General features: G+C 35.6%; 1 protein-coding gene across 3 annotated transcripts in view; it reads left to right on the top strand.

Moving 5' to 3' along the window:
• The window catches only part of CDH9 (cadherin 9), a 97,663-nt gene that overhangs the window by 58,230 nt on the left and 20,037 nt on the right, over nucleotides 1–19,396 (top strand). For all 3 annotated transcript variants that reach the window (XM_088170540.1, XM_088170553.1, XM_088170549.1), the window contains exons 4-5: nucleotides 14,471–14,590; nucleotides 16,851–17,018. In XM_088170540.1, the coding sequence (XP_088026666.1) occupies nucleotides 14,471–14,590; nucleotides 16,851–17,018 (288 nt within the window). The remainder of the gene's footprint in view (nucleotides 1–14,470; nucleotides 14,591–16,850; nucleotides 17,019–19,396) is intronic.

Genomic DNA, 19,396 nt, shown 5'->3' on the forward strand with positions numbered 1-19,396 from the left:
GTTTAAAATGATTCCCCCTTATCCCGTCACTACAGGCCCTTGTGAATAATCTCTCTTTATTATTGGGCCCCTCCAGGTACTGGAAGGCTGCAATCAGGTAACCCTGAAGCCTTCTCTTCTCCCGCTGAACCATTCCAATTCTCTCAGCCTTTTTCCACAGGAGATGTGCTTTTTCCTCTAATCTTCTTCATGGCCTGCTCTGGACTTCTTGCTTTGATAGGTTGATATTCCTGTTCTGAGGACCCCAGATGTGGATGCACCAGTCCAGGTGGTCTCTCGCCCTACAGGCCAAGATGCTCTTAATGCAAACCACAGCATGTTTGGTTTCTGGGCTCTCTGTGAGTGCACATGTCTGAGTCATGTCCAGTCTCTCACCTACCAGCATCCTCAAGTCCTTCTCAGCAGGGCTGCTCTCAATCTGTTCATGCCTCAGACTATGTTGATATGGAGTGTTGCCCAGATCCAGGTACAGCACCTTGAGCTTAGTCTTATTAATCTTCATGAGATTCCCATGGGCCCAGTTGTCAAGCTTGTCCCACTGGATGGCATCCTGTCCTTCAGATGTGTTAATCACGTTACTCGCTTGGGGTCATCTACAGGTTTGAGCCCTTTGTCTGTGTCATTAATTGCAACATTAAATGACACTAGTCCTAATAAGAATACCAAAAGGACACCACTTGTCACTGACATCCATTGGAACACAGAGGAATTGATTACTACGTACTGGATGCAACTGTCTAACCAATTCATTATGCATCTAATAGTACACCTGTCAAATCCATCTCTCTCCAATTTAGAGAAAAGAATGTTGTGGGGGTCCAGGTCAAAGGCTTTACAGAAGCCCGGATAGAAAATATCTGTAACATCTTTGTGAAGATTTCAAATAATTCACAAATGTAAAGTTTACAGTACACTTTAATATTGTAGATAAGAACTCAAACTACAGAAAAAGAAGTGGCACTCTTTTTTTTCCTTTTGGTCTCTTTGCTCCCTCTCAGGTGTGGTCTCATGTTTTTCCCATTGTCCTTTGAACCCAGAAAAAGAGTTTAAGGAGCTATATCACCATAAAGATGAATTGTTCAAGGTCAATATTCCCTTTCTACTACTTCTGTTCCCTGGTTCAGATCACATGAGGTTAGATGTCAAAGTGTCAGGGAAGTGGCAGGAATATGCAAAATATAGCAGGTAAAAGCAGGTGAGACTTTTTCATCCAGCAGTGTCTAACCTTAGCTAAAGAATCACTTGATATATCCATTTTTCTTCAGCTATAAAATCCTTCTAACCTAAACAGAATTCCACGCTTTCTTATTCTATAATTTCTTTTGCAATGGGAAAAATTTAGTTACTTATTAAGACACCACAAGTCTGGGGCAGCACAATGGGAAAATCAGAACCATTTAGCCATCTGCTATGAGTAACAGCCGACTCTTGGTGCTACAAGAAATTGGGGTTTTGTAGAAGTGCTGTCGGCCAGTAAAAGTAGCTAGTGTTTGCTAACACTGGAAGGTAAGGTATAAAAAATTTTTCTATTTCTGTCCTGTGAGAACTGAATCACTGTCAACTCACTGTCAGTCTGTGACCTCCTCTGAGCTCCCTTAGACCTCCACCTCTGGCCTTCCACAGTGTTCTAGTCTAAAATATTTTTCATAGGAAGAAATAAGGTGCTTGAAGTTCAAATGCAGCAATTAATAAGCAGAATGGGTGACTTTTACAGCACTATACGGGACTTTAGACTATTTGGTCTAAACTTTGGAGATGCAGTTTTAAGCTGCTACAAACTCATTTAAACTTAACTTACTACTACTTCATAGAAGACTAGAACAGCTCTACTCCTTAGATACATCATAATAAGTTAAATTACTGCAGCACTGGACATTGAAATGATAGCCTTGGAATGACAGTCATCTTGCCAAACCTTCAGAACGTTCAGACCTGGGTTGTGTTAAATGTGCTTTCCCTTTCTATCTCTTTGAAATGATTCATTGCAAAACTGTTTGCCTGCCTACACCATTGCAACAAATTTATTATTTCCCATTATCTGTGTACACTGAAAACAAAACAAAGTGAACAAAGGCAAAAAACCCAAAACACTAAAGACTCCCTTCCCCCAAAAGAGAGACTCGCACATCTCTAAATTAGAGATTGGAACAATCATTCAAAGTTCCCATCTCATACTTACAATAATTTTTTTTTTTGATGCATTAGTTTTCCTTACTTTTATTTCATTATATTTTCAGCTGTAACACCACATCTTTGTACAGAAGCATAATGCTCCCGGATTCTTTACATCAGCACTTTTGCTTACACTGCAGGGCAATACGATGGGGTGTGGTCTGCCTGATTAGAGATGCTGTCCCTCTAATCAGATGTCCTCTCATCTTTCATGGCTTCACATCTGAAAACCAAAAATACATTCTGAAACATCATGTTGCTTCAGCCAGCCTCTTGATATGAGCATTCACTCTTCTATACATCCTTTGATATAAACATGTTACTATTCACAACCATGCATAATTCCTATGCACCGTGACAGTTTATAGCACCTAATTTATTCCCTTATGAGTCTTTGAAGCTACCAACCACCAAATAATTTTTCTTCTTTTAAGACATGCTATGGAATAAGACTTGCAGTGAGACCCTTCTCACATTTATGGGACTATATTGAAGTCTGCAGCAATTGAACTGCTGGTACAGACTGGAATAGTTTGCACTAATTAACAGTATTAATATTAGGAACCCCTGTGCCTTTTCCAGAAGGAACATGTCAAACAGAGGCATATGTGTTACAGCTTTCATTAGAGCTAAAATATGCCAGATATTAAATTAAACAGCTTAGTATTGGAGAGGAGAGATTGTCTAAGGACAAATTATGCATTAAAAGTGCTAACATTAGTGTCACTGTTTATATCAAGTTAATGCATGGAGTTCTTTTCTGAAACCATGTAATTATACTTCTTGTGCACTTTTAGGTGTCTGAAAAAACCCCTTTCTTCATTTAAACAGTTTTTGAGAATGGGATTTCTCAAGTGTTGATCCTGTAGTTGGCTGTGAAGGCTGGTTACACAGATATAAGTCGGGAATTGCAAATAACTAGATAAAAGGTAAATGTGTTTGAGATTTTTTATATGTAGCCATAAAAGAGATTTTTCAAATTACATTGAGAAATATTTTTTTTTTAATTATTATTATTTGTTAAATAAAGCCAATCTGGGATGCTTACTTTGTCTAATCTCTTGAATGCAGTTTTTTATATATATAAAAAAAGACAGCTTTCTGAATCCCTGAGTATGCACATTAGTTGTTAATGTTATGCAGCTGAGTGTAAAATTGAGGATTTTAAAATTTTTTTAAATATGCTGTCCTGGTTTTGGGCAAATTTGGGGGAAAACCTCCAGAAGGAGCCCCCAGACAGCAAACCCCACGACTCCTCCCCCCCACCCCACCGGGTTCGGGAAGAATTTCCTCGGAGAAGAGTGGGAGAAAAAACCTGTTTATTTAACAAGCAAGACACTCCCCAGCACAGGGAAAAAAGACAACACCAGCTGACAAAAAAACTCTTTCACCGTTCTGAAGGGATGACAAACTCAGTCTCTCTGGCGAGTGGTCGCTCAGTTATCAGTCTCTGGCGCTGGGGATGACTGCTGCAGGTGACAAAGTGTAGCCTCCCGGTGTTTCTTGGGGTTCCCAGGTCCCCGTCCGTTCAGATGGTATCCAGGAGAGGGAGGGGACGGGGTGGAAGAGAAAACAGTCCAGGGAAAAAGTTGGACTGCCTAGCTGAACTAACTAATAAGAAAAAAAGCAAGGGCAAAGCGAAGGAAAGAAAAAGAGGCAGAAGCGAGCAAGCAGGCAAGCAAGCAAGCAAACCGAGCTAAAACCTCTCCTAAACATAGACCATGGGGGAGGTGAGCCGGCTGATAACAAGACAAAACAAAGCTTCACTCTCAGAGTCAGTCCTGGAAGCACAGGACATAATACCAAACATAATCAGGACACACGATTGGAGATACAAACACCATAACATTACCCTAGGACATATGCTAACACCTGCATGCATCTATTTTGAAACTAAAACACAAAGACAGGGTTTCTGTCGTTTTGGTTTGGTTTGTTTGCTTTTCCCTACCAGATTTCTGCATAACTTCTAAGAATCTCTAAAATATATAAATAAAATACAACAAATCATATTTGGGTTCAAGATAAAACACATTTTTTCCATATAAATTAACTAATCATCACATAGGGAGAACACACATAATGATTCTTCAACATAATTTTCAGTCTTCAAAAGACAGCAGTCTTATCAAACACATCAATCTCTCACAAAACAAAAGTTTAGATTCATTTTTCCTGTATAACCTCTTTTTGCGAGCTCACCCCACCCTAATCCTTAATTTTAGTTGGGTTACTGAGAAGTTAAAGCTTTATCTCATGTAAATATGAAGGATTAGCACCACTTCAATTAAAAATTATTTAGCTGCAGAATTCCAGCAGCCTATGAGCAGAAAACACAGGAAAATACCACCTTAATAGATATGATACAATATCTGTCCATAATGGATACAGTATTATTAAATAAGAAAATTTCTCACTTAAAATGTGCATATATATATATATATATATATATACACACACACATTAGATACATATGCTTTCATGTATTACATAAATATGAAGTTTTTAAATTAAATCATTTAAGTAGGTATGATAATTGCAAGTTTTTAGCAACATAGAAGACTAATTATAGGCATGGCAGTTACATGTGTGCTTTTCTTAGTTCAATCAATACTTCATCTTGAATTCTGTTATAAAACAGCATTTTTCCTTCTTGGCAATCATATAGTCATTTTGGAAATTTTCTGTACCATACACAGACTTCAGAGAGTCAGGAAATTGAAGGTAAGATAAATCATATCCTGGCCTTTCTTGTCTGACTTCTGCTTCTTTCCAAAGTGTTTGATATTGTTCCTGATGTTACTTATCCTCTAGTAAGTATGAGAACAAATAGGTTGCAACATTTCTCATGTATTTCTTTCAATATCTTGCAAAATGTACATCTGCTAGTTTCCATAATGACAGCAATCTTGATGCTCATATTTACTTAAATTTATACTATCTTACCAGATGCCTCAGAACACTCTCCAGAATAGCATTTTCCTACAACCTCATAGATGTGTGATGCTGTAAAATTAAAATCATGCGTGATTAAGAGTTGTACAAGTATCAGTTTTATTCCTTATGAAAGTTGTTCATATCTTCATGTATTCAAAATACATTGCTTGCACCTAATTGAAGATTAAAAACAAACAACCACCCCAACAAATCAGAACAATACAATCCAACTTAATGTCCCCCGAAGTAGGAACATGTGTGAATATCTTGCATTTAACTGCCAATAAACCCCAAATTTTCATCAAAGCTTCCTGACAGAAAGCCAGATCAATAACAGTTACTTCATTCTACTTCCAGACAAATGATAAATAGCCTGTGATAAATAAGACTATGTACACAGTAAAAAAAGTTGAAAGCTTTATTTCCTCATAAAGTCAAAATATGTGACAGTCATGAAAAAAAATTACCGCACACCTAAAGGGTAGCTACCTTTTTAGTTCTTAGAGGTGGTTTAAGAGAGAGGAAGGTTAAAAAATAATTTTATATTTCATGGTCCAGAAGACTGATATTTACTGACTTCATGACTGCAATTTTAAAAGACACCTTGGCTATCAGGAAGGTGTGTCTACCCAGGGAAAATAAACAAACAATTTAAATGCATATGCCAAATTAATTTTCACTGAGTCTTAATCACCACAGTGTTTAAGCATTTTCAAATTGGCTCAGGCATTTTTAAGATTATTTCCCAGGCAAGTAATTTGTCAACATCTCCAATTTTTTTCAACTAGAAACATGCCCGTCTGTGAGATATGTCCAAATGAGATTGTCCCCATGATCATTTACTGTGATCAGTCTTGCGCTAAATAGACAATGAACTTCCAATTGATTTGCAGACATAGTGAAAATTCAGCAATCTTTGGCAGAACGCTTTTGCCTTTCAATCATTTGACACATTATACTTAAAGCATCTGCACACTTTTGAAGACAAACGAAATATCTAGAAACAATGACAGAAAAAGTCTCTTGATTGACCCTACTTAATATTCTAGACATGTACCTACACCAGTACACCCACACATATATATATTCTTAAAATTGTATTTGCTTATATACAAATGCATACTCTAGAAGTGTTCTGCTTTTGTGTGAAATGATACTCTAATTAGTGTAACTTTAAAAAGCAAATAATTGAAATAGTCCTGGAATTTTATTAATTTTCTTTGTTTTAGACTCTATTTCTCCTCAAAATTATAGGTCTTTATTGTTATTTTAACAAACATCCACAGTATCTAAACATGACAGAAGTAAGAGATTTTAATGAATAACATATTATAAATTAATGTAAATTTGAAGCTGCCTCAATAACTTGACTACATTTATTATGGAAATTGCTGTTTTCCACAGCTGTATTAATGTTTAAAGAGATAAACTTTCTCACTACCCGAAAAGGAGTTCCAACAGATGACAAAAATGATCAATCCCAAGTAACATAAAGATGAGGCCAGCCTGTCATTATGAAATTGATGTAGTTTCTCATGGGCATAAAAGAGATTCACATGTGGCTTTAAAATACACCTGTTTGCAGAGCTGGCAAAAGTACAAACTCTTTAAAGGCTTCCATTAATTTGTATTATAAATTAATTTTGAGGATGCAAATGAGAGTAAGATTCTACTTCTCATTCATAGATAGAAATTCAAAAACTCATAAAGGGATACATAAGCTGAGCTCAAAAAAGAAGCAAATTAAAATAAGTGCAGGAAGTTAACTTGTTCCTTCTCAAAAAAAATCATAACTTTTGGTGTTGCATTGCAAAATACACAGCACTACAGGCATATACATCAGAACTGAAATTTTGAAATTGTTTCTTTTAAGCCTGTTTTTTTATTTTTTTCTTTTAAGTGAGAACTTTAGAAATTGTTTGGAGGACCACAAATACTTTTGAGAAAAGGGCAAAGCAGAAAGCATCTTAAAGCATCTGTACTACATGAATGAAGGAAGCTAAGAGGAGTGAAGAAATAACATTTCTACGATTTAGTCATTATTCTATTAAAAAAAAAAAAAAAAAGGAAAGAACAAAACAAAACAAAACAAATCTAAAGCCTTCTTTGAAACTGTTGTCTAGGAGTAGGGATTTTTAACCAAGAGATGAGCATGCTGCAGCCCTTATGAACTACTGCTTCTCCTAATAAGATAAACAAGATAAACTCTTCCTATGTTTAATCATAAAAGCAGCTGAACATTGTTTTTCTCTTTTGGAGTATTCCAGAAATTAAGATGGGGCATAGGGTAAAAATTGTCATTCTAATCTTTAAAAAGGAAACAAGTGGTGGAGTTGTGATTGACCTCTCATGGAGGGCAGCTGCCAGTTCACACAAGTGGCTTGTTTCCACATCCTCCGTGGGCAGATTAGGAGTAAGCAGGGTAATTTATGGCCATATTACAGCATTACTTGTGGTTCATTCAACATGTCAATTTCATTAGCAACTAATTCTAGTTGGTGCAACTGTACACAGAGCAACTTCAGACCCAGAAACATACTACCAGTGAATTTCACCATTATTTTGAATTGAAATTTTGAGGATAATTCTGTGATCAACTATTTTAATTGGAATTTAGTGTATTTTAAAACATAGACTGTAGAGAATTGTTCTGCCTTAAAAATAAGGTGTTTTCTAATTGTAAAGATGTACATCATATCGAACAAAATTAAGACTTCTAAGCTGCAGTGCATTTATTAAGGATGGCAGATCATTTTATTCTGTACCTCTTTAGTCATTATGAAATGAAATATAAAAGCTAATCTACATTAACACTTGAAAGAATCTGACTGCTCTTTCCTCTGTTTCATCTCTGCCATCTGATTGCACAAGTATTACTGTTTCAGAAGTGACTTTATGGTGAGAAGGAGAAAAAGGAGCTTCACAAAAGAATAAACTTGCACAGAGTTGTTCACTCACCAGTCCTTCAAATTATTCCTTATTCTTTTCACTGTTTCCCACTTGTTATTGCATCCATAATGCTTTTTAAATTCTCATGCAGGGCATGTGAGGCACTTCACAGTTACAATTGCTGCCAAAGGAAAACTAAAGTTACTGTATCAAGGTATGGAACTGCAGGAGGGTGAGGACTGGAGGCTTTGTTCCATTTTAACCATTCTTTCCTAGTTCAGTTTCTGACATTATGTTACAACTGTGTGTGTATTGTGTTCACTGGCAAATGCAGGCAGATTATAGACAGAGCAGTTTAGTCACATTGCATCTCTCTGTGTGGTGAGACAGACATTAATGCTTGGTTCCTGCTCTAATGCAAGTTCTCATAACACAATCTAAAATGGGTTTATTTTTGTCATAGGAAAGGATGCAGCAAACAAAACCCCAAACCATCCAAATGCAACACACACGAGAAATTATGAGCATTGTTTCCTCATTCTGTTTACAAAATATAACATCGTGTTTCTGAAGTAAAGATGTGCAAAAATAGCATCTCTTATTTCTGAAATGAGTTGTTTGGTCTGTCTGATTTTACTGATATGGACTGAAATGGAGAGGAAAAAGTAGTTTTGAGGGAAAGTAAGGCTACAGTAGGAAGCATAGCTTGGTTTTCTTAAGTCTCTCACAAATTACTTTTTGTAAAATAAGCAGGGATTGCAGTGACTGTTTACCTGCACCGCAGCGCTGCAAAGTTTGTGATTCCTGGGTTGGAGGTCACTGGATATCAAAAATAAGGGCACAGTAACTATGTGCAGTAGCTGATTTCTCAATCAAAAATTTTGTGAGACAAGATACACAAAAAATAAGACAGTAGGTTTTCAAGGGAAATTAAGCTTCACCTCATAACTATGCAATAGATTATTACAAATAGTTAAACTTGAAAAAACATAATATATGAATTATTAATTACATATTCTCTTTTATACTATCTTTTTACCTTTTCTCTTTCATATTTTTAAGAAATTTCTTCTCAATATATATGTCTGAACTACATTTTAAGGTCCTTTTCACTTTTCTATTTTAATGCTGTTATGGTATTGGTCTTTTGAGTCTAGTTCTGCAGGTTGCTTAATTGTTCTAAGTTGGGGGGGGGAGGGTTTGTTGTTTTTTTTTTTCTTGCTCATGCCCATTTACTCCTTTTGTGCCTTGGATCATGAATCTATTTACCCGTTGAAACTTACTCTTTTTCTGCTTTTATTCTTTCTTTTCCCTTGTTCTTCAAAATCTTTCATGCTACCAACTTTCTGGCCCTTTCTACAGAAAGGAAGACCAGTCTAGAGAAAGCCCCACCAAACTGTGGTCATGTACAAAAGAGCACAGTTCACTTTGTAGTTTGCTATTCTTTCAGCTTTCTAGGTAGATTTGTCTTCCAATCAAAATATAAGAGTTGTATTTCAACCTTATTTAGTCCTGTCCTTTACATACAAAGGAGTGAGAAGTGATGTCATCCAGCTGATGTGCTAATGAGATATTTGGTGGTGAGCCCAATGCCTCCATAAACTTTGTAGCCTTGGATAGTGCCACATAGCTCCTAGTTCATCATTTGTCTGGTTCATTGCCCAAGCACAAAGTACAATCCAGAAAGAACAACCTGCTCTCAAAGACAAAACTGGTTTAAAGCCCCCCAAAATCTCTGTAGCTCACTTAAAATTTCACTTATGTTTTCAGCAGGGGCATCTCCAGACTATGTTTGCGTAATCCTTGGAGCGATGTTGTCTGAACAAACTACATGTCCATTCATCTTCTTTGGGCTTCTAGACATACAAAATTCCCAATTTTGCCTCCAGAGGTTTTACCAGAGTTTACCCAAATCTTTTTCTCTTGTAAAAGTAACTGTCTTCTAAAATCTTCCCTCTGTAAATAAACTTGACAAACAGCAGATTGCCATTGTGCTTGAAAACAGGAAGAAAACATAAGAACTTCTTCTTTAGGGAGATAAAGTCCTTCCTGCCTCTCCACTTACCCCAGCTGGTCTTCTATTTCTGAAAATGAAACAGACTTTCTGCATATACACAGACAAAACTCCTCTGTAAAAGTCAGAACTTTTCAATAATTGCCAATTTTGACAGAAGTTGACTTGAAAAAAAATAAAAATGAAGCTGTCTCATAAAGTAAAAAATACTGTTTCAGCATTTTCAGACTTTTTATTTCCAAACTACTTTTTGAATACTTTTTGCTGGCCAGTCAAACCCAAGTGTTTTATTTGTTCTTAAAATCAGAAGTTTTGAATTGTTCTGAAATACAAGTGTTATTAAAAAAAATCAGAATGAAAATGCATTTTGAAGTTAGAGATTTCCCTTTTGTAAAAAAAAATTTAAAAAAAGACCTGGTTCTGAATGATATTTAAATCTTAAATCACTTCATCTTTTTATCCAACATTCGTGATAGTATCTTGAAGCACACATTACTAACAATATAATCTGCTCATTTTATTCTCCCAAGATGGAGAATATTGTTTAAAATGAAGGTTACTGAACAAGTTATCAGTAAAACTAAAATTTTCCAGAAGATGCAGATACATCCTTCTGACTGGCAGAAGCTGTTGCTATTCATGTCAGCCAAAAGAGCCAAGTAGGAACAAGAGTTGCATGCTGAACAGCATGACTTCACATGAAAAGGTAGCAAAATATGTGCCTCTCTCATCTAGTGGAAGACCTCTTTTGCACTGCAGCAATCCTCTTCAAGCTATTTACTTCAGTTTTGCAATGGACTCTGGTATCATGCTGGGAGACCTAATTATACCAGAGGGACTCTTTCAAACACTAAATAACACAAAGGAATAGAGAGCATTTTAACCATAATTCATAAAAGCATTCTCATTTAAAATGTTTTGGGGTTTTTTTTTTGTTTTTTTTTCAAATTTATGTCTCACTCTTAATGAGTTCTAGTAATCTGTGTTAGTGACACTCAATTCTGACATTTCCTAAATATGAAGTCATGCTCTCTCTACCTCTAGTACATTCCCTTTTTGGGTTCTACATTTTTATATGCACTTACATTATTTTTTATGCATGCACAAACATGCACAGGAGCACGGCTTAGACAGATTAAGCATAGATTTGTCTTCTCTCAGGTTACTTTCAAAATTTACCCTCTCCTTTTTGCTGCCCCTACATTAGGACCCCATACATCATACAACTGATATGTTATCAAAGTGCTTAAGTTTCCATACTCAAGATAAAGGAAAGGAAAAAGAAAACAAGAAAAAAAAAATGGAAAAGGAAAAGGAAAAGGAAAAGGAAAAGGAAAAAGAAAAGGAAAAGGAAAAGGAAAAAGAAAAGGAAAAGGAAAAGGAAAAGGAAAAGGAAAAGGAAAAGGAAAAGGAAAAGGAAAAGAAGACATAACTCTTGAGAACTCTGGTATTTAGTAACCATTCTAAAACGGATTAGACTTGCTGGGTTAGGTTGGGTTGAAGTGGACTTGGCTTTGCAGAAGAGTGATGTTAACACAACTTAGACTGCTATTGTAGTTATTCTCACATTTTCTGTGTCATCCTTCACACCAATTTGCTCTGTGGCACATTTGATCATGGCTGGCTGCCAGAAGTCTGCCCAACTGCTCTCTCACTCCCTTTCCTCAACAAAACTGAGAAAAAAGAAAATTGAAAAGCTCATGGGTTGAAGTAAAGAGTGAGTGAATACTTATCAATTCCCACGACTTTCCTTGAAAAATTAATTTAATTTAATGCATATTAAAAATAGAGTTGGATAGTGAGAAACAAAGGTAAACACTAAAATAGCTTCTCCCACTCCCAGTTCTTCCCAGGCTGTACTTCTTTCCTTCACTCCTGCTGTGTCCACCCAAATATCCTGTATGTAGTTTCAATCACATTTGTTCTGACAAATGTGGTAAGAGGCTGCTTGTGAGGTAATCTAGACTATAAATAAACAAATAAATAACTAGATCATACTGTGGCTACCATTCAAGTGGGGTAAAGATCAGGCCTACTATGGTTAAAAATGTTGCCTCTTTACCAATTATTCCTTAATTAAGTTCCTTTATTACATTTCCTTTATCTCACTGTCATTTATGACCCAAAAAGCTCATGAATGAAAGCTGTAGGAGTACTGTCTATCATTTCTGAGCATCCTTCTTTATGACATAGCAGTCTGTTGGCAAAGAGAGTTAACTGCCTACTGATGTTGAATTGTTTTATGTTTTATGATGTTGAATTGTCTTGTTCATAGTTTTTCACAGTTGTACTATTAGTTTAATAGAAAGGAGATCTGTAATACTATATTTTCACCAGATGAAAACTTTCTGTAGGGTTACATCTTCTGTACTCTCTTCAGCAACCATAATTATGAGCCTCAGGAAACAGACAGACATTCCAACGAGACAAACACAGAATTGTCCCAAAGACTGCCTTAAACCCTATAATAAGTGTCTTAAAAAAAAAAAAATAAAAAAAACAACCTCCCAAAAAACAAACAAAAAACCCAACAAAATGAAACAAAACAAACAAAACAAACCAAAACAAACAAAAACAAACAACAACAACAACAAAAAACCAACAAAAAAACCCCAGCAACCCAGCATTTTTTCCCTTCACCAAAACAGTATACTAGGAAAAGAAAAAAAGAACATTAACATGCATTTGGTTGATATAGTTATACTCAAACTTCTATGTGAGTCCCATGACAGTGCCTAGATCAGGAGGCCACAGTAAAAACTTTTTTTAATTAATGTATTTTGGGTTGGATTTTTTGGGATAGACAGCAAAATTATTCTTGATTCTTAACTTCTAGGTGCTATAATGTCACACAGTATAAACATATGATTCTACTAATTATGGTTTTATATAGGCTAGCAAGAGGTATGGACTCTTTCCCAATCTGTCTTGAGGAGGCAGGGGATTTAACTTGCTTTTCTGAAAACAGAGGGGACTAGTGGAACTTTACCATTCTCGAAGAACTGTCTTGATTTTTTTGTCCAGACGAGCAGTTCTGCTAGACACTGTTAGTGATTAAAATTTCCTTAAATATTCACGTGTTTGGGATAATCTTTACAACTCAGCTTGTCACAGAGATGACCTCTAGCTGTGTAACCAGGCAAAAAGTAATCCAGATATTTGATGGCAAAAATCCTCTTCAGAGTCTGAGGATTTGTGACAAAGCATTTTTACAACTTTTTCTGCTGGTTTGTTGCAGAGAAAGAAATATTCATCCTCTCTTGACACACTCTTCAGATAACCTGAAATATTGGGAATATTGTGTAGGTAAAACTATTATTTGTAAAGCTGTATTATGTACTATGAAAAGAGCAGTTAAGTCTAACAGGACCTGATAATAATGTACTCTAGCAAATCTATTTTGATTACTCTGGATTTCTACTTTACCTGATCCCCAGGAACTTCAATCTAAACAGACTAGAAGTATAGAAAAAGAGAGTGAGATACAAAAAAAAAAAAAAAAAAAAACAACCCAAAAAACCCAACCTGGTCAAAAATAGGGTAAAGAGATTCTTCTCAGTCAGTCTTCTTCCCCTGGCAAGGAGTCAAAGTACCTTTACACCTCTAGCTATTGGACTACCTCCATCTATCTAGACATTTGTCAGCTCTAGATTGCATGAGCAAAATGCATTCTGACATCTTGAAAAGTGCTAAGAAGAAAAAAGCTTGTGAAGGACACCTTTGTGCTTTTATATCTTATAAGAAAGGCTTTACAGAAGCTTTCATTTGCTTCTAACCCATAAACTACACCAAATGTTTTGGCTCACAGTGTTCCTGTATAACCTATATTGTCTTCTTTATGATCACCGGACAAGAGTAAATTATTGTCACGCAAAATAAGTGAATGCTGAAAAAATGTCAATAGCATTTAATGCCTTTTATTTGCCAAATAGATAGGTAACTTTGACCATGAGAGAAAAAACTCCACAAATAGAATTTATTATTGCAAAAATATGCATTTTTAAATAGAACCTCAAAAAACAGTTTAGGATGAGGCAAAGTGTTTTCTTGAGTCAGAATTCAGTGACTTGGAATTTGTCATCTAAGCAGAAAATGAATATGGGGAAATTTTTGTTAGGTTTATTTATTAATTAAGCCAAATCTTTAAGTGATGAGGTCGTTTTATTGCCAGAGAACAGTCTTCAAATATGTTTGATCACCAAAAAACCTAATGCTGTGTTGACTTTTAAAGATGTGCCAGTCCCTGTGCATTTATCTTGTTAAACCGAAGCATGAATCTCAAGTGATAATGATTTTAGGCCCAGTCAGGTGGGATAACTCTGGATTGGGCCAGTGGATATTGTCTGATTTCTTACTGAATTCAATACTGCAACAGCTGTATGTTTACAAGAACTGTATGTTTACAAGAAGTAGATGCCTTGCTAAAATCTGCTGATTCTTTGCTTGATACCCATTTAGGTACATCTGTTATTCAGGTGACAGCCACAGATGCCGATGATGCCAACTACGGGAACAGTGCCAAAGTGGTGTACAGCATCCTCCAGGGACAGCCTTATTTCTCAGTGGATCCAGAAACAGGTTAGCAATCCATTCAGTCTCACTTTTTGCACTAACAGAGACAGGATGCAGGGGTCAAGACATATTTCACTTCCATTTCAATGCTGGAACAGATATATGACTTGACTCAAAGCTGATACCCTTACATTGAATATGAAAACCAGAATCAAAATAAAAGTATGCTACTTCTGTTAAAACAATACTATTCCATAAAAATTGCTTTACTTGGTATAACTAAGATTTCCAGAGGATGACTGTTAACTGTAAAAGCCAAAAGTTTAAAAAAAAATACTATAAAATACTGTAAAGGGTCCAAATAATAATTACAGTTAATCACAAACCTATTTTACACCAGTTTCTGGGAATTTCATTTGTTTACCTTTAAAAACATTTCATACTATTTTCATACTATAAAATAAAAATAAACCAAAAACCTCACAAGTAATTAAACATTTCTAAAAGTTTGGAATAGATTCCTGACCACCGACAATTTCTAATTTAAGTTTTTTTTGAAGCTGCATTATGATTCCAAGACTTATGAGAACTGAAGCATACTTGCTTTCAAATTGAAAAGAATGCATTGAAGCTTTTAGATAAGAGACAAACACACGCACACACACACACACAAAAAAAAAAAAAAAAAAAAAAAAAAAAAGTGAATTTTGGATATCTATAACTGAAAATTAGGGTTCAGAAAAGAAAGATGCAACCAGAAACTCCCCTCTTCCAGATATCTGATCCTAAGGCACTCAAGACTCAGTAGGCATTGCATTAGCTTTTCTTGCATATTATCAAAATTATTCTGGTTTTCTAACTGAGAATTTAAGTGCAGCTCTGCCCAGAACCCCTGAAGATCTTAATCCATTGAGAGTGCTCAGATGATGGCTAACTTTCAATTGAAAGAATTTTTTTTTCTAAATACAGCAAAGGCATAATATGCAAGAGATCATTAATTACAAGGCTACAATTTTAAAAGGGAGAATAATGAATTTGTCTTGGATGAAAGTTTTTTGTTTTCCCCTCTTTTCTCAATCTCTCTTTTTTTTCCTCTTTTCTCCAGTCCCCTACTCAAACATCATTACCAGGCATGAGCAGGCAAACAGGACCAATGCCACATGGCCAATTACTGATGGCAGCAGGTGTTTAAGCAGGCAGACAGTAAAGGAAAGACCTGGACTCTCATCTTTGATTCAGGGATTATTTTTTCATTTTAATCCAATTTTCTGTTTCGTATTACATGTATTAGCAAGCCTAGGTATGATAATCAGAACCTGGTAATCCTGGATCAAACATAAATGTCATAGCCACTAAGCTGCAAAGGTTTTTTTTCTTTATTTCACTCACTCACTAGAAGTATAAATTTAATTTTCCAGGGTTGCTTTTTTTTTTTTTTTTTTTTTTTTTTTTTTTTTTTTTTTTTTTTTGTAGTATCAAACCGAGCCTATAATGAGAGCATTCTTCTGAGAAAGAAAGGACAGGGGTGTGAAACCTCCAAGCAGAAAAGAACGTTATGCTTAAATTTTCCCACTTCACAAGAGAAAGCTCTCATCACTCCAGCTTTGAAAAGCCACCACCCTTCCCAATAAAAATAAAAATCTTTGCTTGGTTTTCTAAACAGAACTGTGATGAAAAGTAGAGCACAACACCAGTTTTGGTTTTATCACCTGAGACCCTTATTCTTTTTATGTACTTCAAAGTGTCTGAGACATTTAAATTTCAGTTATTAAATTCTTCAAATTGAAAACCCCAAAAAAGATTTTTCAAAACTAATTTTAGAGTCTTGTCCAATTCTTTTATTAGCTGTAGCCCCAGCTGACTTACAGTGGACAACACTGAGCATCACAATCAATGATCTATTGCAGACTAGACTAATGAATCCTGGGCATGTTAGAGTTCAGCCTTGTGCTATAATATCAAAATGTCACCATGGCTGGAGATTACAAGACATAGTAAATAATAACTGGGGATAAGAACTGAAAAATGTCATTAATTCAATGAACACATTGATATTTTTGTCATTATTAAAAAAAAATCAAATTAATTTAGCAAAACAAAAACTATGAATAATGTCTGTGGCTTTTTTTTTTGGTCTTTTTTCTTAAAATCACATTAAAGCATCCATAGATTGAAAGGCTTGTTGCAGTATACCTTGCTGTGATCGCTGTGGATTAACATCTGCACAGTGTGTCTGACAGAAATCCATCTAAGAACTCTGAGATAATAGTGGATGGTGCTTCTCCTTCACTACTCTCTCTCCCCTTGTTTTTTTTACTCCTTCAAGGCATAATCAAGACTGCTTTACCAGACATGAGCAGAGAAAACAGGGAGCAATACCAAGTGGTCATCCAGGCAAAGGACATGGGAGGCCAGATGGGAGGATTATCAGGGACCACCACCGTGAACATCACCCTGACTGATGTCAACGACAATCCACCTCGCTTCCCCCAGAGTATGGAGCATCTTATAGTTCAGTTTTCAAAGAACGTCTGAAAAATCAGCTGGTTTGCACTGGCCATCTGGAAGTTTCTTTTTTATCACTGTTTTTGTGCTGTATCTGTTTATTTTGCCGCATTATTAAGGCAAATGGGAATCTCTGCCTACCTTTTAAAATATAAAATTATTTGTTGGCATGATAAACTTCTCATTCTTACTCTGCTAACAGAAATATAAATTGTAATAATAATTTAGGTCAACTGAAGAGACTTTAGAGGAATTTAATTACAAAGTATCTGTTCTTGGAAACATTTTTAGTTTTATGCGTTGAGGCAAGCAAATACATCGCAAGTTTTGTAATGTTCTGACATTCAAAGACATAGTTGATCAGTTCATATGTTCTGCTGGCAGTCTAAGCATTTGGTTTAAGTACTTGTAATCTGTGTTCAGTTCTTGAATGATTTTGATAATCTAGGCCAGTTTGGCATAATAAAATAAGGTTTTAAAAAATATCTTTGTAGAAAAAAAAATGGCAAATAGCAGAAAGCTGCATAACACAGAAAACCTCAGAGAAACACAGTACAGATCTTTTTATCCTAGGCCAATGTTTAAATCCAGTCTCACATTGTTACAGTCAGTGTCTGATAACTGTTTGATAGGCTGCAGATAGGAGAAATTTACAGCCTCACTCCAGTGCCTGCCAGAAAAGTGTCCACATAATAAAATTTGAATTGCTTGTTCACACTGATGAGAGACCTGGCTCTCTTTACAGATCCACTAAGGACTGAACAAAGAGAGCTGATTTATAAAATGCTCTCCTGGACTTGAAAAGCACTTCAGTACCATGGCAATAAGTACACCCAGAACAGTACAAACTGTTCAATCTAGTGCAGATTAAAAAAAAAAAAAAATTGGAAAACTCTGACAGCATTGAAGAATGGATCCTTGGAATTATAAATTACTGTTTTATTTTCTATATATGATAACACATTACTTTAAAAGAAGAGAGAGAAAAGGAAATACTGCAATCCTCATAAAGAAAAATAATTTCAATTCACATTCAGAGTTCGCTTGATGAGAATCACCTTCACATGGTAAATACAAACAGCAATTTTTAACCTAGCTTCCTGTTCGACTTCATGAGGGGATATTTTTAAACATGTATAGCATGATACAGCTGATAATATTTTGACAAATATTATCAAATATTATTCTGGAACCTAAACTATAATTGATAGTGGCACATTGCACCGTAAGCCTCACTGTTGGATAAAATAAAATAAGATAAAATAAAGAATGAAGAACTTATAAAACTGCAAAATAATTTAAGGTTTCCAGTCCCCTTAGCACGTGCTCCTCATGATTGTTTGCTTTCAAAATTAACTGAAGCCTCAAGTCCAAGAAAGTTTTTGTGATTATTTCAATAAACTTTGGGATGGGTATTTTTTAGAGAAATTTGCACAATTTGATGTCTCATACAATATTCTCCATAGTATTCTACTTTGAACAGCACTGAAACAAATTGCATAGCCTACAGAAGGCCTGCTGTGGCATCTTCCAATGCTGCAATTTCAGTTGTGCTGGTGACCCTTTAATCTCATTTTCTTTCTTCTCAGCAGGGTGTTTTTTAATACTTTATAGGAAATCAATAAAACAGAAATCAGGCAGATTTGATTTCCTCTTAGGTAGCTATGAAGAGTGGCACACCTTCAAAAAACTATCTGTTCTGGAAGTTTGCTTTTTATAAAAACATTTATCTTCCATTTTCTCTTACGTGAGGAAACAATAAGTAAAACTGTTGCTCAAAGTATAGGGTTAATGGCAGTTGCAAGCAATACCAGTTAATATGAAGGTATTTAAGAGCCAAAAATTAATTTCTTACAGGGACTGGAGAAAGTAAAGTGGCACTGTGAAATAGTGGCTGTTCAGATTGCATCAAGAAGAAGCATTTTCTGTTTTGTTTTGTTTCCTGAAAGTAGTCATGGAAAATTAGAAGACATAGGTCTAAATGGAATTTAAATGGTACTATAATGAAAACCTTACACATTTTGAATTCCATTGTACTCTAAACCAAATAACCATCTCACATGCTGAAAATGTGTAGCATTCACACAGCACAGCAAAAATAGGAATGCTTTCAAACGAGAAAGCACTGAAGGGAGGTATTTATCTGGAAGGAGTAATAAGTACCATGATGGAATCTGTTCTTTTGGTAGGTCTGGCTCAGCTGCCAAACCCTTGAATTTGTCAAGGGTTGAAGGCTTGAAACTCGTGGTTTAGCTGCCAGGCATCCTACCTTTCATCCCATTTGCAAACTGGTTTGAGGGAACAATATGCATTTTAGTCTGTGTGGATCACAGTCAAAAAGGCTACTGCTGAGTTTTCACTTACAAC

Source organism: Sturnus vulgaris, chromosome 1 (genome assembly GCF_052056855.1).
Source record: "Sturnus vulgaris isolate bStuVul1 chromosome 1, bStuVul1.hap1, whole genome shotgun sequence".
In the NCBI taxonomy this organism is placed as follows: Eukaryota; Metazoa; Chordata; class Aves; order Passeriformes; family Sturnidae; genus Sturnus; species Sturnus vulgaris.